The sequence below is a fragment of the Metarhizium album genome (assembly GCF_000804445.1).
Source record: "Metarhizium album ARSEF 1941 chromosome Unknown scaffold_1, whole genome shotgun sequence".
Lineage (NCBI taxonomy): Eukaryota > Fungi > Ascomycota > Sordariomycetes > Hypocreales > Clavicipitaceae > Metarhizium > Metarhizium album.
In genome coordinates, this window is record NW_024467575.1 from 1,931,631 (window position 1) to 1,957,313 (window position 25,683).

The following is a 25,683-nucleotide window of genomic DNA, read 5'->3' on the forward strand; positions in this document are numbered from 1 at the left end:
GGTGACACAGAGGTGGCAGGCCGGGGAAGGGAGGCAAGGAGGAGCAGCCTGTTCTCAAATGCTTGGCGACGGGTGCTTCGGGTGCCTCTTGCTTGGGCTTGATGCGACTTGCCACCGACGAATTGCTCGGGGCGCGGCTGATTTTTTGGTGAGGTGAGCTGGGTGAGACCCCGTCTAGCCTAGCCCGAGTTAAGGCTAGCGGCCAAGCTGCCACACCCCCACAGTACAATCCGAGTACGTACAATCCCAGCACAACTACCTACGCATCTGGCAGTCATAGCCCCTGCGTACATCTGTACGTACGTTAAATATAAAAAATTAATTTCAAGAACGCCACGCTTTATAAGCTCGAAATCTGAAACTTTCCATCTGTTCAGCCTTGCTGAAAAGTGTAGTGCTGGTAAAATGATGTTAAGCTTTCTAGTGCTTACTCTTGCTACATCAACTTGTACCTATAGGAGGTGTGGCGGATGGCTTGTGGCTTGAGTGCCCCGAACAACTCCCCCCACCTTGGGTCGCGTTTGCCCACTCGAGGTGCCCTGTTGTAAGTTACTTGCATTTTTGGCTGTAGACGCAGCCACTTTGTACTGGTAACAGGTAACTGCATGGCGTCAAGTGCCTTCGACTTTTGCACCCGTACCCACTTTTCAATTGTTTGTCTCTTGAGCTAGTACCAAGTTGCTATAACTCATGCACTGCCGCCCTGTCTGTTCCTGAGTCTCGCCGAAAAGAATGACGACCTGACGAACAGACGACGGCAATTTCTTTCTTTTTTTTTTCCATCCGGCACCACAAACACGAACTCTCTCACGAACTTGCTCCTTGGTCCCTGCTGTTTGTTTTGTGGCACGTCATACGTCTGCGTTGTGGTGTTGCGCAGCCTTGTTGGACACGGTCACGTAGAGCCGATACGCAGGGCCCCTGAAATCCAAACTCAATTTCCCTCAACCATTGATTATTCGCCCAACTTTCGACGACGCCTTATTTTCCACCTCTCCTTAACCGATAAAGACCCCTTTCTTCTCCAGTGATGACCCTTTGGTCATAATCCGTTCGGCACTCTTCTCAACACAGATCTTTGATGCCGGCCATGGAGGTGTCATCTCCTCCGGCGCAGAATCCTGTGACCACGACCAATGGAGGAGGCGCGTCATCTCCTGCTTTCTCAACCATCGAACCGGAACGGGTGGTTGAGCACCTGGCTGCTGTTTGCCAGGTAGCTCTCGGTGCCACACGAGAGGATCTCGAACAGCCTGGGAACTTGTTGCATAATAGCCGTTATTCCGAGACTGTTTCGCGTTGCACTCGTTTTGCGAATGATACCCAAAACGTTCTGTACATACAGAAAGACATCGCCCATTTTTCCGCCGTTGAGAAGGCAACAGACGCTGCTGGTGAGCAAAAAGCTACAATTTCGGCCCAGCTCAACGTTTGAGGACTTTGCTAATGCGGCATGACGCCTTGTTGCGTCTTATCCAGTCCCGTCTTCGTTTTATTACACTCTTGCGACAGAAATATCCTCCTCCGTCACGACAGTTGCATCTCTCGTCCTGTTGAAGACGCCTCAGCCTATAGACCCGGCCAGACCTCTTACGTCACAAATATTTATTACTAATTTACCTGGGCCTGCCTCCCTTAATACCGCCGTAGGAGAGCAAGGCGCTTCACTTTCCCCTTGGGAGGTTCTTCATTCTCAAGTTCACCATGCACTGGTTCCTTACTTCGATGCCAACACAAAGAGTCAGCAGCTAGCAAACGGGTCTAGAGGCCGATCCGATGTCGATGCGAAGACAGGTATTCCTGTTACCAAAAAGAGATTAAACGACCTGGAGTTGAGCTTGTTGCATTTGCAGCAAAATGTCGACATTCCCGAGATATCACTCACCTTCCACTCTGTCGTCCAGAGTGTCCTTGATGAAGCCGACGTCCGCCACAGCAAGGCAGCCATCGACGCGATTCCGCAAAACCTATTGCAAGACAGCACTTTCCTGAATAGGCTGCAGGCCAACGTCAACACATGGATCAAGTCTATACAGGGCGTCACGAAAATGACAAAGGACTCGTCATCAAATACAAACCAGGAATTCAGTACCGCCAGTCAGGAGGTCAACTTTTGGCTGTCCATGGAGTCGGCTTTGGAGGGCATTGAGGGCCAGCTGCGAAGTGAGGGCGTCCTCTTGACGCTCGAGATTCTCAAGCATGCCAAGCGATTCCAGGCCACCGTTAGTTTCACCGCCGACACTGGATTAAAAGAGGCCATGGATAAGGTGCAGAAGTACAATCAGCTAATGCGGGACTTCCCCCTGGATGAGTTATTGTCTGCTACTTCGTTGCCAAAGGTCCAAGAGGCGATTTCACAAATTTTCAACCATTTGAATAAAAAGCTGAGAATCTGTCCATATCCAATCCGCCGAGCTTTACCACTGGTTGAGGCCATCTCTGCTGATCTTGATGACGGACTTCGTCGACTTCTACCAGGTACAGAACTGGTTAATCTCGACAATCAGCAGTTCCAGGCCCTCATGCGGACTTGCGATGGCATATTTCGCACCTGGGAGGAGAGCGTTAAGGAATTTACAAATGTAGCTCGTGAAGTCACTCGTCGCCGCAACGAAAAGTTCATTCCCATCAAGATCAACAAGAAGCACTCAGAACTCGAATCTCGAATCAAGTACGTCGGCACCTTCCGCGACAACCACGAACAACTTCAACGAACTATTGTCAACGTTCTTGGCCCCAAGGCCACGATTCCGGGCGTGACAGAGACCACTGGCACAAACGGAGTGATGGTGGAGGAAATCGGTGACGTGGATGCTGTAGAAGAGGTCAAACAAGCTTGGGAAGCACTACAAAATGTCGACTTGCTGGATGTCACTGAACAAGGTAAGGAACGATGGGTACGAGCAGAGAACTTGTACAATGAGCGCACAACCAGAGTCGAAAACTCGATTATTGCTAGACTTCGAGATCGGCTCGCGACAGCCAGGACCGCCAATGAAATGTTTCGCGTCTTTTCCAAGTTCAATGCCCTTTTCGTTCGTCCAAAGATTCGCGGAGCCATTCAGGAGTATCAAAATCAGCTCATGGACCACGTTAAACAGGCTATCAACGGACTTCACGAGCGATTCAAACAGCAATATGGTCACTCAGAGGCTCACGCCATGGCTCAACTCCGTGACCTACCTCCAGTCTCTGGAGCAATCATCTGGGCCCGGCAAATTGAACTTCAACTAGATGGCTATATGCGGAAGGTAGAGGCTGTTTTAGGTCCCGACTGGACACTTCATGCCGAGGGTCATAAGTTGCAAGAAGAAAGCGAGCTGTTCAAACACAAGCTTGATACTGGCAGAATCTATGAAGCATGGCTAACCGACGTTGGTCGACGAAAGATTTCCATCTCTGGACAACTGTTCGAGATCGCTCGCGTCCGATCCGCTGGCGGTATTCTGGAGCTCGCGGTGAACTTTGACCCTCAAATCATCACCTTGTTCAAGGAGACGAGAATCTTGACATGGCAGTCTTACGCTGTCCCCCACGCTGTCACGACTGTATCGAAGGATGCAAAGAGAGTATATCCATACGCTGTTAGCCTGATGGAGAGCGTCAGAACATTATCTCAGACAATGCGACAAATATCTACCATGGGCGAAGAGTCAGTCCTACTTAATGGCTATCGCAATGATGTTTACAAACTGATAGGTGACGGCGTTCCCCTTCGATGGGAGTCCTTCATCAACTCTCATGAGCTGTTCTACGCAGAGCAACGGCAAGCTCGTCCGATGCTTCCCGGTGGTGCCGAGTTTGCTCTCTCCAAGAGCAGTGAGAGCAAGCACGGAATGTTTATTCGTGGGTTTGCTGCCGCCGTTTCCGTTCTGCAAAGCAAAGCAGTAGCTCTCAGTCATATTCATGCCACTGTCGAGCAAGCTCTCAAAGAAATTAGCAACTGCCCATATGATTCTTCCGCTTTCCAATCTCGTCTCAACACCATCCAAACTGCTGTTGACCAACTGAACTTGGAGCAATATGTCAATCTGGAGTTTTGGGTGCGAGACTTGAATCAGAAGATACAGTCCATTCTGCTAAGTCGCCTCCATGCCGCAATTAGCGCTTGGATTGCTGCCTTCGAGGATGAAGCCTCAGATGCGGGTCGAAGGAAGAAAACTTCTGAAGAAGAGTTCAAGTCAGACGGGCCCGTGATGAAGCGCCTCGTGCTGGAATTGGTCATGCGAAATCAAGTCATCTATCTCGACCCTCCATTAGAGTATGCCAGAGCAAGCTGGTTCTTGCACTTGCATGACTGGCTGGGCATCGTTTGCAACCTGCGGAAGATCAAGGCAGCACGTTATCAAATGAGCCTAAGTACTACTGCTGCTGAGGAACACCGGTTCACCGACCTTCCGACCGAGTGCGCCAGCATACTTCATTGCGTATACGTTTCCGTCGAGAAGAAGCTGCAAGAAATCGGCGCCTATATAGACAAGTGGCTTCAGTTCCAGTCGCTCTGGGATCTCCAGTCTGAACAGGTGTACGATGTTCTTGGTGACCAACTGGCTCGGTGGCTCGAGTGTCTGCAGGACATTCGCAAAGTGCGAACCACATTTGATACCCAAGAAGTCAGTCGATCCTTTGGTCATATCACTATTGACTATGATCAAGTTCAGACAAAGGTGAACGCCAAGTACGACCAGTGGCAGCACGAGATCTTAATCAAGTTTGCAAGCCGGCTTGGGTACCGCATGCGAGATGTCAGCGCTGAGATCGAGAAAGCACGCAAGCAGCTAGAGGGACAGAGCTCCGACACCTCGTCTACCGCCCAGGCTGTCCAGTTCATCACAGCTGTTCAGAGCTGCAAGCGCAATGTCAAGTTGTGGGCCCCGGAAATCGACATGTTCCGGCAGGGACAGTCGACTTTGGTACGACAACGGTATCACTTCCCTAATGATTGGCTTCATATTGAACACATTGACAGTCAGTGGGAGGCGCTGAAAGAGATCCTGGAGAAAAAGTCACGTGTTATGGAGGAACAATCTGATGCCATGCGTGCCAACATTGTGGCTCAGGATAAGCTGGTCAACGAACGCATAGGTGAGATTATATCACAGTGGAACGAAGAAAAGCCCGTGTCTGGCACGATCCAACCCGACATTGCATCTGCTACATTAAGCACATTTGAAACCAGAATTGCGAGCCTGCAGGACGATTTACAGCAGGTCATCAAAGCCAAGGAAGCTCTTGATCTCCCCGTTGGCGCAGAAAGTTCTCTGGATGCCACTCTTGAGGAAGTCCGTGATTTTCAGTCGGTTTGGTCTAGCTTGTCTACCATTTGGTCTAGCTTGAATGAGACCCGGGAGATACTTTGGACTGCAGTTCAACCCCGGAAAATTCGATCCAAGGTCGACGATCTCATCAAGAGTACCAAGGAAATGCCTAGCAGAATGAGGCAGTACGCCGCCTTCGAACACGTTCAGTCTGTGCTACGTGGATTCCTCAAGGTCAACTCGATCTTGTCAGACCTCAAATCCGACGCTATTCGCGAGCGCCACTGGCATAAGATCTACAAGCAAATCAAGCCCCAGAAGCGATTCTCACCTAGCTCAATGACATTAGGCGATGTTTGGGACCTCAATCTAGTCGCTACGGAAGCCATTGTTAAGGATATCATTGCCCAAGCCCAGGGAGAAATGGCTCTCGAAGAGTTCTTGAAACAAGTCCGCGAGACGTGGCAAAACTATGCATTAGACATGGTCAACTATCAAAACAAGTGCCGTCTGATCCGCGGCTGGGACGACCTTTTTGCCAAATGCAGTGAAAATCTCAACTCGTTGCAAGCCATGAAGCATTCACCCTATTACAAGGAGTTTGAAGAGGAGGCCGTCTCGTGGGAAGATAAGCTGAACCGTGTTCATGTTCTCTTTGACGTTTGGATCGATGTTCAGCGACAGTGGGTATACCTCGAAGGCGTTTTCACCGGCAATGCCGATATTAAGCACCTCCTGCCCATTGAGTCGGGTCGTTTCCAGAACATTAACAGCGAGTTCTTGTCTGTTATGAAAAAAGCCAACAAGACCCCATATGTTTTGGATGTGCTGAATATTCCAAACGCGCAGAAGTCTCTAGAACGCCTAGCAGAAATGCTCAGCAAGATTCAGAAGGCATTGGGTGAATACTTGGAGAAGGAACGGGTCTCATTCCCACGGTTCTACTTTGTTGGCGACGAAGATCTCCTGGAAATGATTGGTAACAGCAATGACACGCTGCGTATTGCCAAACACTTCAAGAAAATGTTTGCTGGCCTGTCCGGCCTCGTGATGGGCAATGAAGAGACTGTCATATCTGCTTTCACTTCCAAAGAAGGCGAAACTGTCCAGCTCAAGAAGGAAATATCTTTGGCAACGACACCACGTATCAATGACTGGTTAGCGCTTCTTGAGGGTGGTATGAAGTCCACTCTTGCCGAGCTTCTTGCTGAAGCTGTGGAGCAGTACACACCAATTTTCGAATCTGAAGCCATTGACAGTGCCGCTTTGAACACATTTATGGAAGCGTTTCCCAGTCAAATTGTCGTGCTCGCTACACAGGTTGCATGGACAACGGCCGTTGACAAGTCTCTGGCTGCCGGTGGACAAAGCCTGCAGACCTTATACGATAGAGAAGTGCAAGTACTACGAGTGCTTGCTGAGACTGTATTGGGCGACTTGGAGATCATCCTGCGGAAGAAGTGCGAACAGATGATCACTGAATGTGTCCATCAGCGTGATGTGATTGAAAAGCTCATCAACAATAAGACCAATACTGCTAGTCACTATCTCTGGCAGCTGCAAATGAGATATGTTTATGTCCCTGAAGGTAACTTCCTGGACCGTCTCCATGTCAGAATGGCCAACGCTAAGCTCAACTACGGTTTTGAGTACCTCGGTGTGCCTGATCGTCTTGTTCGAACGCCGCTTACCGATCGCTGTTTTCTCACCCTCACTCAAGCTTTGTGCCAGCGTCTTGGTGGCTCGCCTTATGGTCCTGCAGGAACAGGAAAGACTGAATCCGTCAAAGCACTTGGTCTTCAACTTGGTAGATTTACGCTTGTCTTCTGCTGTGACGACACTTTTGACTTCCAAGCCATGGGGCGAATTTTCTTGGGTATTTGCCAAGTAGGGGCTTGGGGTTGTTTTGATGAGTTCAATCGCCTAGAGGAGAGGATCCTCTCTGCCGTGTCGCAGCAGATTCAAAATATTCAGCTTGGTCTCAAACAAGGTGCCGAAGATAGCAAATCGCTGATCGAATTGGTTGGACGTCAGCTCAGCGTCAATGACAACACCGGTATCTTCATCACGATGAACCCTGGCTACGCCGGTCGGTCCAACTTACCTGACAACTTGAAAAAGTTGTTCCGCAGTGTAGCCATGTCCAAGCCAGACAAGGAGTTGATTGCCGAGGTCATGCTCTACTCGCAAGGTTTCAATCAGGCGAAGCAGCTGTCCAAACAGACTGTCCCATTCTTCGACCAATGCTCGGGAAAACTCTCCAAGCAAGCGCATTATGATTTTGGTCTGCGTGCGTTGAAGAGTGTTTTGGTCAGTTCCGGTGGTCTGAAAAGAGCCCGTCTGATTGATAGCAACCACGAGGCTGAGGAGATTGTCGAGCCCGAAATCGTTGTCCAGAGCATTCGAGAAACCATTGCTCCCAAGCTGATCAAGTCTGATGTTGACATTCTTAGCACCATCGAGAAGGATTGCTTCCCCGGCATCGACTACATACCCGCCAATTTGGTCGAGTTGGAAGGCGCTCTCCGCAATCTCGCTGCAGAGCGTCACCTTGTTGTGACAGATCTGTGGATGACCAAGGTCTTGCAGCTGTACCAAATTCAAAAGATACACCATGGTGTCATGATGGTCGGTGACTCAGGTACCGGGAAATCGGCCGCCTGGAGACTTCTGCTCGATGCTCTCCACAAGGTCGAAGGCATTGAGGGCGTCTCTCACGTCATCGACTCAAAGGTTATGTCCAAGGAGGCTCTGTATGGTAACTTGGATGCCACCACACGTGAATGGACGGATGGCCTCTTTACCAGCATTCTCCGCAAGATTGTTGACAATCTTCGTGGCGAAGATTCTAAGCGACACTGGATTGTCTTTGACGGTGATGTTGATCCAGAATGGGTGGAAAACCTGAACAGTGTCCTTGATGACAACAAACTTCTCACGCTCCCAAATGGTGAGCGGCTCAACTTACCACCCAATGTTCGAATCATGTTCGAGGTCGAGACATTGAAGTATGCCACTCTCGCCACTGTCAGTCGGTGTGGGATGGTTTGGTTCAGTGAAGACACCGTCTCACCAGAGATGATGGTGAAGAACTATCTTGAGACGCTTCGTAGCGTGCCATTCGAGGACCTGGACGAGGACAGCGTTGCCACTGGCCAGGCTCCTACCAAGATGCTCGCCGTTCAAGGAGAAGTTTCAGACTTGTTGAAGGTCTACATGACATCTGAAAACTTTATCCATCAAGCCCTCGAACGCGCTGAAAAGTACAACCACATCATGGAGTTCACTGTTGCGCGTGTGCTCAACACATTGTTCTCGCTGCTCAACAAGGCTGTCAGGGATGTTATCGAGTACAATGGCCAGCACTCGGACTTCCCGCTGGATGCTGAACAGATTGAAGCGTTCATTCCCAAGAAGCTTCTTCTCGCCCTGGTCTGGGCCTTGACCGGCGATTGTCCTCTGTCGGATCGAAAAGCTTTTGGCGATGACCTCTGCGCGCTTGCAAGTTTTGGATCGCCACCTTTGGACGGAAGCAGCTCACTGATTGACTTTGATGTCAGCCTGCCCAGGGCTGAATGGATCTCTTGGCAAACTCAAGTACCAAGCATCGAGGTCAACACACACTCCATTATCCAGACCGATGTGGTGATTCCAACTCTGGATACCGTTCGCCACGAAGATGTTCTCTACTCTTGGCTTGCCGAGCACAAACCCCTCTTACTCTGCGGGCCCCCTGGTTCCGGCAAAACGATGACTCTCTTCAGTGCCCTCAGGAAGCTCCCCAATATGGAGGTTGTCGGCCTTAACTTTTCGAGTGCTACCACACCTGATCTTCTAATCAAGACCTTTGAGCAGTACTGTGAGTACAAGAAGACGCTCAATGGAGTCATGCTTTCCCCCACGCAAATTGGGCGTTGGCTAGTTGTCTTCTGCGACGAAATCAACTTGCCCGCTCCTGATAATTACGGGACTCAAAGAGCAATCTCATTCCTGCGACAACTCGTTGAGCATAACGGCTTTTGGCGCACCTCTGACAAGTCTTGGGTTACCCTTGACCGTATTCAGTTTGTTGGTGCTTGTAACCCCCCGACGGACGCAGGCCGCACCCCTCTCGGCGCCAGATTCCTGCGTCATGCTCCTCTCATCATGGTGGACTATCCTGGAGAGCTCTCGCTCAACCAGATCTACGGCACGTTCAACTCTGCTGTCTTGAAGATCATTCCCGCTCTTCGTGGCTACGCCGAAGCCCTTACGCATGCCATGGTTCGATTCTACCTGGAATCTCAGCAGAGGTTTACCCCCAAGATCCAGCCTCACTATGTTTACAGTCCTCGTGAATTAACTCGCTGGGTTCGTGGCGTATACGAGGCAATCAAGCCATTGGAGATTTTGTCAATTGAAGGCTTGATCCGCATCTGGGCACACGAAGCTCTGCGACTCTTTCAGGACCGTCTCGTTGCCGAAGACGAACGTCAATGGACAGACGAGGCAGTTCGGCGCATTGCTCTGGAGCACTTCCCCAACATTGACGAGGGCAAAGCCCTTGGTGGACCAATCCTCTTCTCCAACTGGCTGTCCAAGAACTACGTGCCCGTCGACCGTGAGGAGCTCCGTGACTTCGTCAAAGCCAGACTCAAGACCTTCTGTGAGGAAGAAGTTGATGTGCCACTTATCCTGTTCAACGATGTTCTGGAGCACGTGCTGCGAATTGATCGTGTGTTTAGGCAGCCGCAGGGCCATCTTATCCTAATTGGCGTCAGTGGAAGTGGCAAAACTACCCTGTCACGATTCGTTGCTTGGATGAATGGCCTCAAGGTGTTCCAGATCAAGGTCCACGGCAAGTACTCGGGCGAGGACTTTGACGAGGATCTTCGTGACGTGCTACGACGATGTGGTTGCAAGGGCGAAAAGATATGCTTCATCATGGACGAGGCAAACGTTCTGGACTCTGGGTTCCTGGAACGCATGAACACGTTGCTGGCTAACGCAGAAGTGCCCGGTCTGTTCGAGGGTGACGAATATGCTGCTCTCATGACTGCTTGCAAGGAAGGCGCTCAGCGTCAAAACTTGCACCTGGATTCACCAGAAGAGCTGTACAAGTGGTTCACTCAACAAATTGTGAACAACCTCCATGTTGTCTTCACTATGAACCCGCCGGAAGAAGGCTTGTCATCCAAGGCAGCTACCAGTCCCGCCTTGTTCAACCGATGCGTGCTCAACTGGTTCGGAGACTGGTCAGACCAGGCTCTCTTCCAGGTCGGTCATGAGCTCACGCACTCTATTGATCTTGACTGCAGCACATTCCAGGCTCCCGACACCATCCCAGTCGCATACCGCGGGCTCAGCCTGCCCCCATCTCACCGCGAGGCTGTTGTCAATTCTATGGTATATATACACTACTCGCTTCAGCGATACAACGAGAGGCTCTACAAGCAGCAGAACAAGGTAACTTTCCTCACGCCTCGACATTTCCTGGATTTTGTTGGTCAGTATGTCAAGCTGTACAATGAGAAGCGTGAAGATTTGGAAGAGCAGCAGCGTCATTTGAATGTCGGCCTCGAGAAGCTAAGGGACACCGTGGACAAGGTGCGCGATCTGCGTGCGAGTCTGGCGGAGAAGAAGACACGGCTTGAACAGAAGGATGCAGAGGCGAACGAAAAGCTGCAGCGCATGGTTGCGGACCAACGAGAGGCCGAACAAAGAAAAAATACCTCACTGGAAATCCAGGCGGCTTTGGAGAAGCAAGATGCCGAAGTGGCGAAGAGAAAGAAGGTGGTATTGGAGGATCTCGCAAAGGCCGAGCCAGCGGTTGAAGAAGCCAAGGCCAGTGTCAGCAACATCAAGAGGCAGCATCTGACTGAAGTGCGATCCATGGGCAACCCTCCACAGGGTGTGAGACTTGCGCTTGATGCCGTCTGCACCTTGCTCGGCCACAAGATCAACGATTGGAAAGCGGTGCAGGCGGTTGTGCGCAGAGATGATTTTATCGCCAGCATAATCATGTTTGATAATGGCAAACAGATGACCAGGGCGCTGAGAAACAAGATGCGAAACGACTTCCTCTCCAACCCCGAGTTTACGTTTGAAAAGGTCAACAGAGCCTCCAAGGCGTGCGGTCCTCTCGTGCAATGGGTCGCCGCCCAGGTCAACTATGCAGACATTTTGGACCGCGTTGGTCCCCTCAAGGAGGAGGTCACCCAGCTTGAAGAACAGGCCTTACAGACCAGAGCCGAGGCCAAGGCCGTTGAGAACAACATTGCGGAACTCGAGTCCAGCATCAATACTTACAAGACTGAATACGCTGCGCTCATTAGCGAGACACAGGCCATCAAGTCGGAGATGTCCAAGGTTCAGTTCAAGGTTGACCGAAGTGTACGGCTCCTGGACAGCCTTTCGTCGGAAAGGACGCGTTGGGAAGAAGGAAGCAAGTCATTCGAAACACAGATCAGCACACTCGTCGGCGATGTGCTCACGGCCGCCGCCTTCTTGGCGTACAGCGGCTTGTACGATCAGACATTCCGAAAGTCCATGATGGATGACTGGTGCCACCAGCTTCACCTGTCGGGAATTCAGTACAAGTCCCCCAATCCGATTACCGAGTACCTCTCCAGCGCGGATGAGCGCCTTGGCTGGCAGGAGAACACATTGCCAGTGGATGATCTCTGCACCGAGAATGCAATCATCCTCAAGCGCTTCAACCGTTATCCGCTCATTGTTGATCCGTCGGGAAGAGTGACGGAATTCCTGCAGAAGGAGTGCAAGGACAGGAAGCTCACGGTGACTAGCTTCTTGGATGACACATTCACGAAGCAGCTGGAAAGTTCTCTGCGCTTTGGCAACCCGATCCTTATTCAGGATGCCGAACACTTGGACCCAGTTCTCAACCACGTCTTGAACAAGGAGTATCAGCGCACCGGAGGCCGTGTTCTCATCCAGCTCGGCAAGCAAGAGATTGATTTCTCACCAGCATTCAAGCTTTACTTGTCCACACGTGACCCCTCGGCGCAGTTTGCTCCAGATATTTGCAGCCGGACTACATTTGTCAACTTTACGGTCACCAAGAGCTCCCTCCAGACGCAGTCACTAAACGACGTGCTCAAGTCCGAGAGGCCCGACGTGGACGAGCGCCGTACCAACCTCATCAAAGTTCAGGGCGAGTTCAAAGTGCATCTGCGCCAGCTAGAGAAGCAGCTTCTGCAGGCTCTCAACGAGTCTCGCGGTAATATTCTCGACGATGACAACGTGATAGAGACGCTAGAGAGGCTCAAGACGGAAGCAGCGGAGATTTGCGCCAAGATGAGCAACACTGAAGGTGTCATGGCCGAAGTAGAAGAGATAACCCAACAATATGGTGTCATTGCAGGCTCTTGCAGTGCAGTGTTTGCTGTCCTCGATCAACTGCACTTTCTCAACCACTTCTATCAGTTCTCTCTGCAGTACTTTTTGGACATATTCCAGCTGGTACTCCATGGTAACAGGAACCTCGCCAACGAGACTGATCACAACACGCGCCGTGACATTATCGTCAAGGACCTTTTTGTCAACACTTTCAAGCGCACGGCTCTCGGTCTGCTCCAAAAGGATCGAATCACGCTCGGCATGCTTCTTGCCCAGGCTTCTCCCTACAAGATGGATAAGTCACTGATTGATGTAGTCCTTGACGATCGCATCGAAGGCAAGGATTTGTCTTCCACCCCAGAGCTGAAGCACCAAGCTTTTATGGAAGCCAAGAAGCTTAGCATCCTAAAGGAGAAGCTCGATGGAGTTGCTGATGAAGATTGGAACAAGTTCTTCGCAGAGGAGCTTGCGGAAGACGTCGTGCCTCAAATATGGGACAGCAAGACGAGTCCGACGGACCAGTCGCTACTGTCTTTGCTGCTTGTCAAGTTGTTCCGTATGGATCGCTTTGTGCCTGCAGCTGAACGCGTTGTCGGCCATGTGTTTGGCAGCGAAATCTTTGACTTTGTCGACGACCTCAAGGAGACGGTTGCCCAGGTATCTGCTACTCTTCCCATTGCGCTGGTATCTAGCCCTGGTTTCGATGCCAGCTACAAGGTGGACAACCTGGTGGAGAGAACAAATGTCAAATGCACCAACATTGCCATGGGATCGAACGAAGGCATCGCCAGTGCTGACAAGGCGATTAGCAATGCTGCTCAGGACGGATCTTGGGTTCTGGTCAAGAACGTTCATTTGGCACCCACCTGGCTCCAGAGCCTTGAGAAGCGTATGGAGGCACTCAACCCTCAAATGGACTTTAGACTGTTCCTCTCGATGGAATCCAGTCCCAAGATTCCAGTCAACCTGTTGCGTGCTTCTCGGGTGTTGATGTATGAGCAGCCTGCTGGCGTAAGGGCCAACATGAAGGACTCAATGTCTTCCCTGTCGACGCGGTCAACCAAGAGTCCCGTTGAAAGAACGAGGCTGTACCTGCTCATCTCGTTCCTGCATGCTGTTGCACAAGAGCGGCTACGATATGCACCGAATCTTGGTTGGAAGGGTTTCTGGGAGTTCAATGACAGCGACGTGAGTAATACTACCCTTGGCCCTCCGTGTTTGTTTACATCATTTGCTGACCGGGGTCCAAAAAAAAAAACAGTACGAATGCTCGGCATTTATTGTCGACACCTGGCTGGATAGTGTGGCGGGCAACCGGACCAACATTGCCCCTCAAAATATTCCCTGGGAGATGATCCGCTACTTGGTTACCGAGACATATGGTGGCAAAATTGACGATGAAGGGGATTTCAAGCTGCTCGGCCAGCTGGTTACTTCACTCCTGACTCCCGATGCATACGATGTTGATCACAAGCTGGTGGATGGCCCTGACGGCGGCCTGCTTGTACCTTCTGGAACGAGCCTGCAGGACTTCATGGCCTGGGTGCAAAGGCTTCCCGAGCGCGAACCGCCCACTTACCTGGGTTTGCCTGCCAATGCAGAGAAGTTGTTGCTCGTTGGGCTCGGGCGCAGTCTCATTTCGGATCTGCGCAAGGTGACGGAACTGCTCGATCAGGGCGAGCAACTGGTGACGGAGCCGTGAGCGGGCGGGATTGTAGGTGTGGTGGTTGAGGATTGATTGGGATTTCTATACCCTCCATGTATGCTGGTCAGGCATGACTGTTTGCAATTCACTTGTTTGTACTACAATGCAGGTACGCGCACTTGAGATTGGATGCAGCATGGGCCGCCGCGCATGGGCAGGTTTTTGTTGTGTGGTGTATTGCGTAGAGGAGGTTACATAGCCTGACACCCGACGGTGGCATTGTGTGCTGGTCTGAGCAAGAGGATGTGTTGGCGTTGTCGAGAATCGACATGTTTGTGCATGAAGTTGTGCATGTTGTGCAGTTGTGCAGTTGCATAAAAGGATATACGGAGGACGCCGTTGATCATGTGTCGGCGCAAACCCAAGTCAGTCCCGGCCTCAACGGGCATCCTGCACAGTTCGACTGCCAAAAAGAACCAAGCTCCGGCTACCACGGCGCCAGCTTGCCGCCGCTGTCTACAACAGCCCTCAGCCTCGCCGGCATGAGGTCCACCCAGACATTCACCCTCTCCTGGTCGAGGACCACGTGCCTCCACGCGTCGCGGGCCGCGTCCCTGAGCGAAGCCTCGTCCCAGTCCCTCAACGGCTTCACCTTCCAGCGCTTGCCGGGCGGCCAGACGGAGTCGAGAGGGCTCAGGTCGGGGCTGTCGCCGCAGTTGAAGTGGCTCCGCAGCCCGTTGAGCTCCTTCCACTGCCGCACCATGTTCACCTTGCTCAGCGCCCCGTGGGCAAAGGACTCGGTGTCCTCCTCGAGGATGAAGGACTGCGGGCCGCCCATGGCCGGCTGCAGCCACGGCTTGACGTGCCTCTCGAGCACCTTGTCGTGGTAGGCGGCCATGGTCATGGCGCCCGACGAGTTGGGGCTCGTCGAGTCGTGGTAGAAGACGAGGTCGCTCTTGAAGTCGTGGCCCACGCACGCCCAGGCGTGCACCCTCTTGACGTCCCTCGTCCACCGGACCCGGGGGCCGTCCGCGCCGTCGTCGCCGCCGCCGCCGCCGCCGCCGCCCTCGCAGCCCGGGCAGTGCTTCTCCCCGGGCCGGGGCACGACCCTCATGGCGCCGTCGAGCCCGAAGCCAAAGTGCAGCTCGCACCCGAACCGCACCGTCCTCCACGCCGTCCCGGCGCCCGCAAACGCGTCCAGCATCTTGCGCGCCCACTCGACGCGCCGCTCGCGGCACCTCCTGCTCACCCACGCCCTCCCGCACCCCAGGCACCGCCTGTACCCCAGCGTGCCCATGGTCCTGTGCATCGTCCTCGGGTTGCAGCCCATCTCCACGCCCGCGTGCCTCGCCAGCCCCGCCCAGTTGAGGTACACGTCCTCGTACGCCTCGTCCCAGAGGATGCTCTCCATCTTCTGCTGGTCCCCGTCCGACACTTTGCCGGGCCGCCCGCGCGTCTCCTCCCACTCGGGGTCGTTGCGCCTCGACGCCGGCCCGCTGAGCGCCGCGTACCCCTGGGACCGCGACAGCTCGAAGTGTCTGAATATGGCCGACTTGTTGACCGGCAGCCCCTGCGACTCGAGGTAGCTTATAGTTCCGCGGACCATGGCCTTTTTCGGCGCGTCTCCGTGTTTGTAGTCCGGGGCCATCCCTTTTCCTCTCGAGCGCCTGCCGAGGAGCGGAGCGTCCCCGTCCCCGTCGGCTCTGCTCTTCTCCTCTTCTCCCTCCTTTTGCTCTTCAGATGATGTCGGTTGATGCCCGCCGATGGTGTAAGTCGGGTTGCGTCCGAGTGATCCGAGGGTAGCGTGGGTGGAGGCCGAGTCGTGACAAAAACTTTGCGTGCTTGTTTTTGTCGGCCGAGCTTCGCCTGCTGGTCACGTGATGCTCGCCGTTGCCTGCGTCCGGCACTTGTTTCCTCTCGTGTTGCAGTTGCATACACCCGACGCCATCCGCAGAATGTCGTCACCCGAAGCCAAGTCCTCCTTGTTACAAGTAGTAGTTAAAATTAAGGCCGTCATGTAATCCAAACGGGTGCCCAACCCTCCCTGCCTTGGCAGAATGGTGGCAGCCCTCCCCGCCGGAGGACAAAAGTTACCCGAAAACTATGTACCGTCCGACTCTCCGCACACGCGCATATACGTCCGAGTCCAAGGAAAAAAGCGGCTTCTTTGTTGCCCCCAAACTCGTTGCCGCTTCCGCTGGCGCAACCAACATGACCACTTCGCCAAACGTCAGCTCCAAACCCAATCATCATGGCCACCTTCCTCCTCTTCCCGCCGCTTCGCACACAAGTGCTCGAGTCATAACGCCTTGACGCGGCTCCATTCGCGCGCGTCTCCTCCGTCTATATGTCTTGATATGCATTCAACGCTTGAAATCAAAATTGAGACAGATAGTCTCATAGTATCGGGCTCATCCAACTGTCACATGTAAACAAATTGGTCGCAGGGGATTCGTTTCGCTGTTCCTCAACGACCGAGCCAGGAGACTGAATCAGACTTTCCCAGCATCCCGAACGGTCGTCATGAACCGATCTTCAGCCCCGACTTCACCCACGGCCCGTGCAGTTCCGTGGCTTGAATTCGTCCTGTTCATCACAACGACGACTTCGTCGGGAGTCTTACTTCCGAGAAGTGCCATTTCGCGCAATAGCAAGAGAGCCACGGCTGCTCGGACTAGCAAGCCATCGCCCTCGAAAACATATACATCCCACAGACGTGCAGCTTCATCAATGGCTAGGTGACCCGTAAACAAGCTGAGAAACATGCCACCCAAGTAAAGTTCAGGAGTCACATCTCGCATGGTCTCAGTCAAGTGTTCATAGAGCGGCTCCGACTTGTAACGAAGCGTCTGCAAAACAAGGTTGTAAGCGGAGGCCTGTGCCGTTTCATCGGCAGTGTAGAATGACAAAGGCAATGGTCGGTTCAAAACATTCGCGAGCGCGATAAACGCAGTTTCGGCATTGGGAAGATTCAACAGAAGCAAGGCCGCAATCGTCTGCAACGACAAAGTTAGTCCAGCACGGACATCTACACAAGTCAAGGGTGGGAGAGGCCATACGTTACATCCAGGCACGTAACCAATGTCACTCCTGTACATGGCGTAGGCGTTGAGCACGTCCACTAATGACTGGTGGAGAGGCCCGGTAATTTCAAAAATCCTGAGATTCTTCCAAGTCCTGTCATTTGCATCTCTGCGAATCTGCTCAAACCACTTGACTCGCCTAGCATCTTCAGCATCTGCTCTGTCACTGCGAACCCTCTCTTCCAAATCATGGGCGCGGGTCAGAGCAGCTCGAAAGGTGGTTCCTGTCAGACCAAGCTCGTTGCCAATGGCACGAGCCCAGACGACGCCGCGACTTCTCGGGGCCACCCCTCGCCACCACATATCTCTTGTACGCCTCTCGCGTATGGCGTCGTTCCATCGTGGTATGATGTCGTCCTCCCAAATGTGCATGAGATCATCCGCAGTGTGGTCTCTGGACTCGGCCCTTGTTCGTCGAGCAGCCTCGCGTCTCTCTTCAGCTTTGGCACTGGCGGCCATCATCTTCTGATACTCTTTGAGATGCCGACGTTCTTCCGCCGGATCCTTAGGCGGCAACCAAGACGGTCGGGTACGACTGAGAACAGCTTCCTTCTCCTTCGAGATGGGTAGCGGATCTACCATGATATTGGTCCGCCGCAGCGGTGGTAACTCCGGCGTCGACGACTTCACTCGTGCTCGTTTGTCGTACACGTGGTCATAGGGCATGTGGCCAGAATTCCACGTGTTTGGGCGGGCAGATCCTGACGGGCGGTGGCTAAAACGCGCCTGCAGCTCGTCGGCATGTTCCTCTAGCTTTTCAGTCAAGGCCTTAGATTCGGCGTTCAAATCGGCCAGGGCCAAGTTCCAGCTGTTGGCTCGTAGATTGAGCGGACTTGATGGCGGCCTGTCCGATACGTCCGACTTCCAAGAAGGAGATCGCAGACAGCCCTGTGCCTGGGCCACTGCCGGCGTTCCATTACCAACGTTTCGTACCCGTTCCTTGGGTGCACGATCGGGTGACGGTGAAACTGAGGGAGCTCGACTTGGTGGACGCTCATGGACAGGTCGAGGAGAGATGGGAACATTTTCAAGCACAATGCCATCGGGTATGTCATCGCCGTCGTCTTCATCGCACTCGCGCTCTAGCTCTTGCAGGCTCCTGCGACGAGTCACCAGCCGGCTTCCGCGTCGAGCCCGCGGCTGAGGCTTCGACGACAGGTCGATGTCTCTGGGATCCAGGGACAGGTTCGGACTGACACTGCGGTTTCTTCGTGCGGCGGGTAAAGACGTTGTAGAATGTCCTCTACTCAGAGAGAGGGATCGTGGATCTGTCAGGCCAGAGACGTTTGTGCTTCGAGGGTTGGCAGCGTAGACGTTGGTTTGGAGATTGGGAAATGATCGTCGCGGCTCCGGAACCGGGGGTCGTTTTACACTGGCAAGGTTACGACCGACTGGCGTCACCAATGGGGTCGGTCCAGGGCGGACGTCGACTTTGACGGTAGCACTGTCATCGTCTAAGCCAATGTCTTCGAAATGGCTCACATCTGACAAAACACTGCCGTCATCACTATTGAGCGACTGGAAAGAGGACGACTTTGAGCTCTTAGACGTGGTCATTCCGGGAGGAGATCCAGGGCTCGATATGGTGTTGCTGACGACTTGTTCGCGAATCATGGCCGCATTTCAAAGGAGTCGGGGCGAGCAGAATTGACGAATTGCGGGAAATGCAATACTATGAGGAAGAAGAAGAAGAAGAAAACAACAACACGGAAACCACGGTTTTTATTTGTGTCGTGTCGTTTCCCTCGGTAGGTTCTCGCGCGGCGGAATTGGGTGCGAATGCTTCCGCCGTCGAGTCACGGTGACCATATAGCGGGCCGGTCGATATTATTAATCGTGACGGCCGCAGGTTCTAATGCTCGGGTATGCTCTCGAGAGTATATGGGGCCGTGGACGCGGGGAAAGGCAAGGTTGGAATCTGAAGACGACGGATATGGACGATGGGTCACGGGGTGGCAACGGCGTGGCGCGTCAAAAAAAGATCAGGAGCGATTGAAAGCCTCGCCCGACAATATGTCGAAGAGGCGAAGAGGTAAAATTAAATGAAAGACCAAAGAATTGGGGGAAGCCAAGACAATGGAAATGGAAAGATAAAGGGGGCAGTACCGCGCGAAGAATATCGAGGGGTTTGATCAAATGAAACTGGCGTCAGCTACTAACGAGAGAATGAACAGCCAGCGTCGAGAATGAGCAAATACAAGATGCAACACACACAAGACTCAAGACCAGGTATGCAGAATGCAGAGTGAGAGAATGTGCAGTGCAGTGCAGTGCAGTTCTGATCTGGTCTGATCTGAAAGGACAAAGACAGTGGAAGCGCGCAACAAGGCAAAAGTCAATGGCGAGAGGGAGGGCGATCAGGAGAGCACGTTCAACCTTGTACTTTTGCCCAAACCGGCCGACGAGTGATGCTTGAGGGCAGTTCAGGTGGGGTGCGACAGAAGTGGGTCCCTCACTATTATGAATTGCGGGGCGGCTCCTTTTTAATTGGGTTTAGAGATCACCGTGCTCGCTATTACCGAGTCCTCCGTGCTCCGTTCGTGCTCCATACTTGAAGTACTTAAGTAAGTAAGTAAGTTACTTGTTGGTAAAGTATCCAGGGGTGAGGACTTCTATTCACTTGCGTCGATGCTTGTCCGGTTCCGCGGTAACTACCTGTAGCTAATCCGTGCTATTAACTACAATCCGTTGAACCAAACGAAAACCACCCCTTTCGGCAGAGGACTAGCCCTACTATGCACTTAAGTACTTGTTAGTAGTACCAGTACCAGAACAACAAAATGGCCTTTTTCACTGAGGCTGCTCCTGCATTTGGCGTCGTTGCATTTTGGGTCGTTACACGGACTGTTCGATGGTAACATCGAGTTCGCTGGACGGCATGCCACGCTCAGGCTACTGCTGTCAAGGTTGCAAGTTATCCCCTGTTTCAACTTGAACAGTTCAAAAATCCAACCATCTAGTTTGAAACAAGAAGACGCCGGTACAACGAGCGTCGACATTGGTCCAAAGCAGACAGTGCTCACGCTCATGCTGCCTATGCCATCTTCCCAGGAGAATGAAAAGCTCATCGACCACTGTGGTGACCTGCGCAGTAGCTTGTTGCAACTGAGGCCCGCCAACTACCAGTCATATTCTCATCATCTCTATGGTATCATTACAGGTCTTCTCCATTTTTACTTGCAGCCATCCATGAACAACACCTAGCCCACAGCCTGCTGTACCTCAACCCCTCCAATCTCCTATCTACATGCGCTCGCGCCGTCGTGGTGCGGCTCGAATGATATCGTCTACTCGGAGGAGAAGCTGCACACACATCTCGTTAGCCAGCGGTTCATCTGCAGAACACCGGCCTAGCTAGTCGTCAAGGGCGAATGATGCTTACCTCGGCTGCTTCGCTGGCTGATGACACGACCGCGCGCTTCAACTTGTAACTCTCAATGACTCCAAGATCCCGCATGTCCTCAATGCCACCGCCAGGCTTCGTAAGATCCAGGCCGTATGTAGTCAGACCGTCGTAGATGGTCTTTCGCAGTCTTGAAACAAGATCACCAGAGTCAAGACCGGCGTTGTCAGCGAGGATCGTCGGAAGTTGTCTCAAGGCAACGGCGAAGCTAGAAACTGCCAACTGCTTCTTGCCGTCAGCACGAGTGGCCGCACCATCGACCGCCTTGGCCATGACCATCTCAGCACATCCACCACCCAGTGTCGTTCGAGGCTCAATAACAGTCTGGGACAAGACGGCCAGAGCATCGTGCAGACTTCGCTCAGCCTCGTCCAATAGCTGTTCAGTGGCACCACGCAAGACGATGGTGCAAGCCTCACCGGCTGACACTCCAGAAAACTTGATCAGGGTATCCTCGCCAATAATGACCTCCTCGATCAAGTCGCACGTGCCCAACTTGACCTGCTCGGGGTGGTCAAAGGTCGACGCAATCTCGCCGCCAGTGACAAGGGCCAGACGCTCAATGCCATCAAAGTCGGCGTGTTCAATGGACATTATGCCAGCGTCAGTGAAGAGCTGCTCGGGCCAGTTGTAAATGAGCTGGCGGTTAATAAAGCAGTTGATGCCGTGGGACTTGATCTTGTCAACCTTGGCCTTCATCTTATCCTTTTCCGCTTTCTCGAGCTCGGCAAGCTTGCTAGTGGCTCCGACCTTCATTCTAGCACCAAAGATCTTGACCTTGTCGGTATCCATGGATGTGTTGGCCACCAGAATTTTGGCCTTTTCTAGCCTCTTGGGCTGATTGACACCAATCTTTTTGTCAAGAATAAAACCCTCATCAAGGTACGACTCGCTGAGCTTGCCACCAGCCTTCTTGATGATTTGGATGTGGCTAAGATCAGACGACTTCTTCAATCGAAGAACGGCATCGCAGGCAAGGGCAGCGAAGTGGTCTCTGTCTTGAGCCAAGACCTTGGAGCTCAGGGTCGTTCGAGCGATGGAAACGAGGTCCTTGCGAAAAGCCTCGGGGCTCTTGCTATGGTCAACGGCGGACTCCTCGAGAGCTTTAAGAGCAGCTTGGCTGGCTATCCGATAGCCTTCAATGATGGTCTGGGGGTGAATCTTTTGGCCGACCAACTTCTCCGCCTCATGGAGCAGCTCAGCAGCCAAGACGGCAACCGAGGTCGTGCCGTCGCCCACCTCGTCATCCTGGACTTTGGAGATGTTGACCAGCACCTTGGCGGCGGCGTTATCGAGAGCGATGGACTTGAGAATAGTAGCACCGTCGTTCGTAACCATGATATCGCCAGTGGAGCTGTATCAAGGTCAGATTATCAGAACGTTTCTCTGTTGCTATGAGCGCCATAACAGACTTACGCCGACTGCAAGATCTTGTCCATGCCTTTTGGACCCAACGTGCTCTTCACTAAGTCACCGACAGCAATTGCACCTACAAAGGCAGCGAGACGCGCATTCTCGCCCTTCTCCTCTGTGGTGCCTTCTTCGAAAATCTGCGTTGGCTGGAAGGACTGCATGCGGGGGAAGAAAGGGGTAGGTTAGCGGCGATTTGACCACTACATCGGTGAATGATTGACATGCTGCAAAGTCGAAGAAAATATACATACCATGGTAGGCTATGTGGAAACAGGAAAATGCAAGTCAACAGGCTTGGTGTTGGTGTTTGTCGGGCTCAAATGTTACCGCCTTCCGCACGTTGAGGCCGTCGCTCTTTTTTTGGAGCTCTCTTAAATTCGCACAGGCGCGGTCAAAAGGAAAGGTCCACCCAAGCCCAACCGCTCAATCGACGGCCTTGAGCCCCACCATGCCAACCGCTATCAACTTTCTCGCACGTGACTTGCCCCTCGTGGTTGAATTGTCGGCGAAGGATTATCGCTTCTCCGCCGCACACTTTCCGGAAACCGAAGAACACCAAATTTAAGAAGGCTGTCAGACCCTCAACGAGGTATTACCCATCCCAGCCCCAGGTCAACGGCTACACGCTACGCTCGTCATATATCGAGGCCCGTAGTGGTGTTTCAAATAATATCTACCTAGAGCGAAGCATCGACATTGCTCTTCGAGACATCAATAAAGCCGTACTGGCGCACCAACGAATTGCCTTCACGCACAACATTTCGCTGTCGCCCAGGCGGGGCATTTTTTGCACCCCTCTTGAAATAGAGAATCTTCGCCAACATGGCTCCGTCCTTTGACCACCTGCGCGAGGCCGACCTTGACGATGATGAGTTCAATGAGGACGATATCGATATCTCGGATCTTCGCGAGAAGTTCGAAGTTTCCCTGGAACACGGCTATGATGCCTTTGTTGTCATCGACGGCTTGCCCTCGGTCACCGAGGACCAGAAGCCCAAGCTTACTAAGTTTCTGTTGAAGAAGCTCAACTCTGTTGGGAGGACGAGAGAAGATTTGATCTATATGCCCATGGGCGATGATGGAAAATCTCTAAGGTTAGTCGCTGCTCGGAGGTTCTCAGATTGAATTGGCTCTTGGCAAAGGCGCAAAATTTGTCATTCTTTTATTTTTTTATTTTTTTTAGGCTAACTTTTGTACTCTCAGCTTTGCCTTTGTTGAATATTCTTCTCCTGCAGAGGCCGCCGCCGCCACGCGACAGCTAGACTTGGTTCCCCTTGACAAGAAACACACTATGCGTGTAAACAAACTAACCGATATCGAGCGCTATGGTGGTGAGGGCAGAGTCGATGAAAAGTACACACCTCCCCATATTGACGAGTTTACCGAAAAGGAACATCTGCGATGGTTCATGAAGGATCCTTCAGGCCGAGGGCGCGACCAATTTATCATGTATCGCGGTGAGACCGTTGGCGTCTTCTGGAATAACGAGAAGGACTCGCCCGAAAATATCGTTGAACGTCAACACTGGACAGAGACTTTTTTACAGTGGTCTCCCCTAGGCACATATCTTACTTCAATTCACGCTCAAGGTGTTCAACTCTGGGGAGGTCAGTCATGGTCCCGACAAGCCCGATTTGCTCACCCATATGTCAACCTCGTCGCCTTCTCCCCCACCGAAAAGTATTTGGTTACCTGGTCTAACCGACCCATTTCCATCCCCGAAACCGGACATCCCGCTCTTTCAATCGATGACGATGGCAAGAACTATGTCATTTGGGATATCGCTACAGGTACTCCCTTGCGTTCCTTCGCCAATCTTGATCTCCCCAAGGGCGAGGAAGGCAAGCCTGCACCAAAGCTGCAGTGGCCTGCTTTCAAGTGGTCTGCTGACGACAAGTATGTTGCTCGACTGAACCAGGGTCAATCCATTTCTGTCTATGAGCTGCCACGTATGAATCTGTTGGACAAGGCTAGCATCAAGATTGAAGGCGTTATGGACTTTGACTGGGCACCGGCTACGGTTCAAAGAGAAGGTGTCAAGAATTACGAACAGCTCTTTTGCTTCTGGACTCCGGAAATCGGCAGCAATCCTGCCAAGGTTGGCTTGATGAGCATTCCCTCCAAGGAAATTGTCAGATCACTCAATCTCTTCAGTGTCAGTGATGCCAAGCTGCACTGGCAGTCGGAAGCGGCTTATCTTTGCGTCAAGGTCGACAGACACTCCAAGTCCAAGAAATCACAAGCCACCACATTGGAAATTTTCCGAGTCAAGGAGAAGGGCGTCCCCGTCGAGGTTGTTGACACCATCAAGGACACTGTCATCAATTTTGCTTGGGAGCCCAAGGGTGACAGATTCGCCATCATCACCACAAGCGAGCCGGTTGGCGTCACGGCCGTGCCCCCCAAAACTTCCGTCTCATTTTTCTGCCCCGAGAAGATCAAGGGGCCCATCGCCGGCAACTTCAAGCACCTTCGAACACTGGATAAGAAGAACAGCAATGCCATTTACTGGTCGCCCCGCGGACGATTCGTCGTCATCGCTACCATCCACAACCAACAGAGCTCCGACCTTGACTTTTTTGATCTCGACTTTGAGGGCGATAAGCCCGAGTCCGACAAGGACTTGACCGCCAATCTGCAACTGATGAACACCGCTGATCACTACGGTGTTACTGATGTTGAATGGGATCCCTCTGGCCGGTTTGTTGCCACCTGGGCATCAGTATGGAAGCACACCGTAAGTTCACACGACTTACTGTAGCAACGTGTTGAAATGCAAACATGGCACTAACGATCATACCACATAGATGGAAAACGGCTACCATATCTACGACTTCAAGGGCGAAGCCCTGCGGGAAGAGCCCATCGACAAGTTTAAGCAGTTCCAGTGGCGACCGCGGCCGCCGACGCTGTTGACCAAGGATGAGCAGAAGCAGGTGCGCAAGAATCTGCGCGAATACAGCCGCGTATTCGAGCAGGAAGACGCCGACCGCGGTGCATCGGCCGACTTGGCTGTGGTCGAAGCGCGGCGACGCATGCTGGAAGAATGGTACGCATGGCGCGCCGATGTCGAGGAGGAGATTTACGAGGAGCGTGCCGCGCTTGGCTTGCCGCAGGATCCTCACGCTGCCCTGTTAGAGGCAAAGACAAAGGCGATGGGAATTGACAGCGCCGACCAGGACCAGGTCATTGAGGAAATTGTGGAGGATGTGTTGGAGGAGAGTGAGGAGGTTTTGGCATAGGTGGGAGATGTGGACAATCGGCGAATGAGAGCATGAAATGTTGGACGACATGGACACAACAAGATGTTCTGCAGGCTTGCATGGAGAGCAGGCGTATTTGTTTGTACTGGTAAATAAAATATCCGTCTAGAGTCTGGGCGCAATTTGTACGGACTTTGTGGAATGGTTTAGTCAGACGACTCTCGTCGTGCGACATGGCCTGGTGCTCGGTTAAATGCCGTGTCGCAGCTACTAGCGTTATTACGTGCATGTGTTGCTTCCTATCCTGGAAGTGGGCTGTGCTTCATCATTCATGTGGCAG

The 25,683-nt window shown here is 52.6% G+C and overlaps 5 protein-coding genes across 5 annotated transcripts; 2 read left to right on the plus strand and 3 right to left on the minus strand.

Annotated features, from left to right (window-relative positions):
* Window positions 1-1,090: 1,090 nt before the first annotated feature.
* Window positions 1,091-14,298, plus strand: MAM_00552 (Dynein heavy chain, cytoplasmic; the record flags this gene model as incomplete). Its single annotated transcript, XM_040819351.1, has 3 exons — window positions 1,091-1,394; window positions 1,651-13,784; window positions 13,858-14,298. The coding sequence occupies 3 exons, from the start codon at window positions 1,091-1,093 to the stop codon at window positions 14,296-14,298; spliced, it is 12,879 nt and encodes a 4,292-aa protein (XP_040682616.1).
* Window positions 14,299-14,728: 430 nt separating this feature from the next.
* Window positions 14,729-15,889, minus strand: MAM_00553 (HMG box protein; the record flags this gene model as incomplete). Its single annotated transcript, XM_040819352.1, has 1 exon — window positions 14,729-15,889. One exon carries the CDS (start codon window positions 15,887-15,889, stop codon window positions 14,729-14,731), a length of 1,161 nt encoding a protein of 386 aa, XP_040682617.1.
* An 844-nt stretch (window positions 15,890-16,733) lies between these two features.
* Window positions 16,734-18,938, minus strand: MAM_00554 (Rab-GAP/TBC domain protein; the record flags this gene model as incomplete). Its single annotated transcript, XM_040819353.1, has 2 exons — window positions 16,734-17,237; window positions 17,301-18,938. The coding sequence occupies 2 exons, from the start codon at window positions 18,936-18,938 to the stop codon at window positions 16,734-16,736; spliced, it is 2,142 nt and encodes a 713-aa protein (XP_040682618.1).
* A 1,629-nt stretch (window positions 18,939-20,567) lies between these two features.
* MAM_00555 (T-complex protein 1, beta subunit) lies at window positions 20,568-22,301 on the minus strand (the record flags this gene model as incomplete). The annotated part of the gene is made up of 3 exons (XM_040819354.1): window positions 20,568-20,627; window positions 20,707-22,081; window positions 22,144-22,301. The coding sequence occupies 3 exons, from the start codon at window positions 22,299-22,301 to the stop codon at window positions 20,568-20,570; spliced, it is 1,593 nt and encodes a 530-aa protein (XP_040682619.1).
* Window positions 22,302-22,962: 661 nt separating this feature from the next.
* MAM_00556 (eukaryotic translation initiation factor 3) lies at window positions 22,963-25,382 on the plus strand (the record flags this gene model as incomplete). Its single annotated transcript, XM_040819355.1, has 3 exons — window positions 22,963-23,234; window positions 23,344-24,877; window positions 24,948-25,382. The coding sequence occupies 3 exons, from the start codon at window positions 22,963-22,965 to the stop codon at window positions 25,380-25,382; spliced, it is 2,241 nt and encodes a 746-aa protein (XP_040682620.1).
* Between the last annotated feature and the right edge of the window lie 301 nt (window positions 25,383-25,683).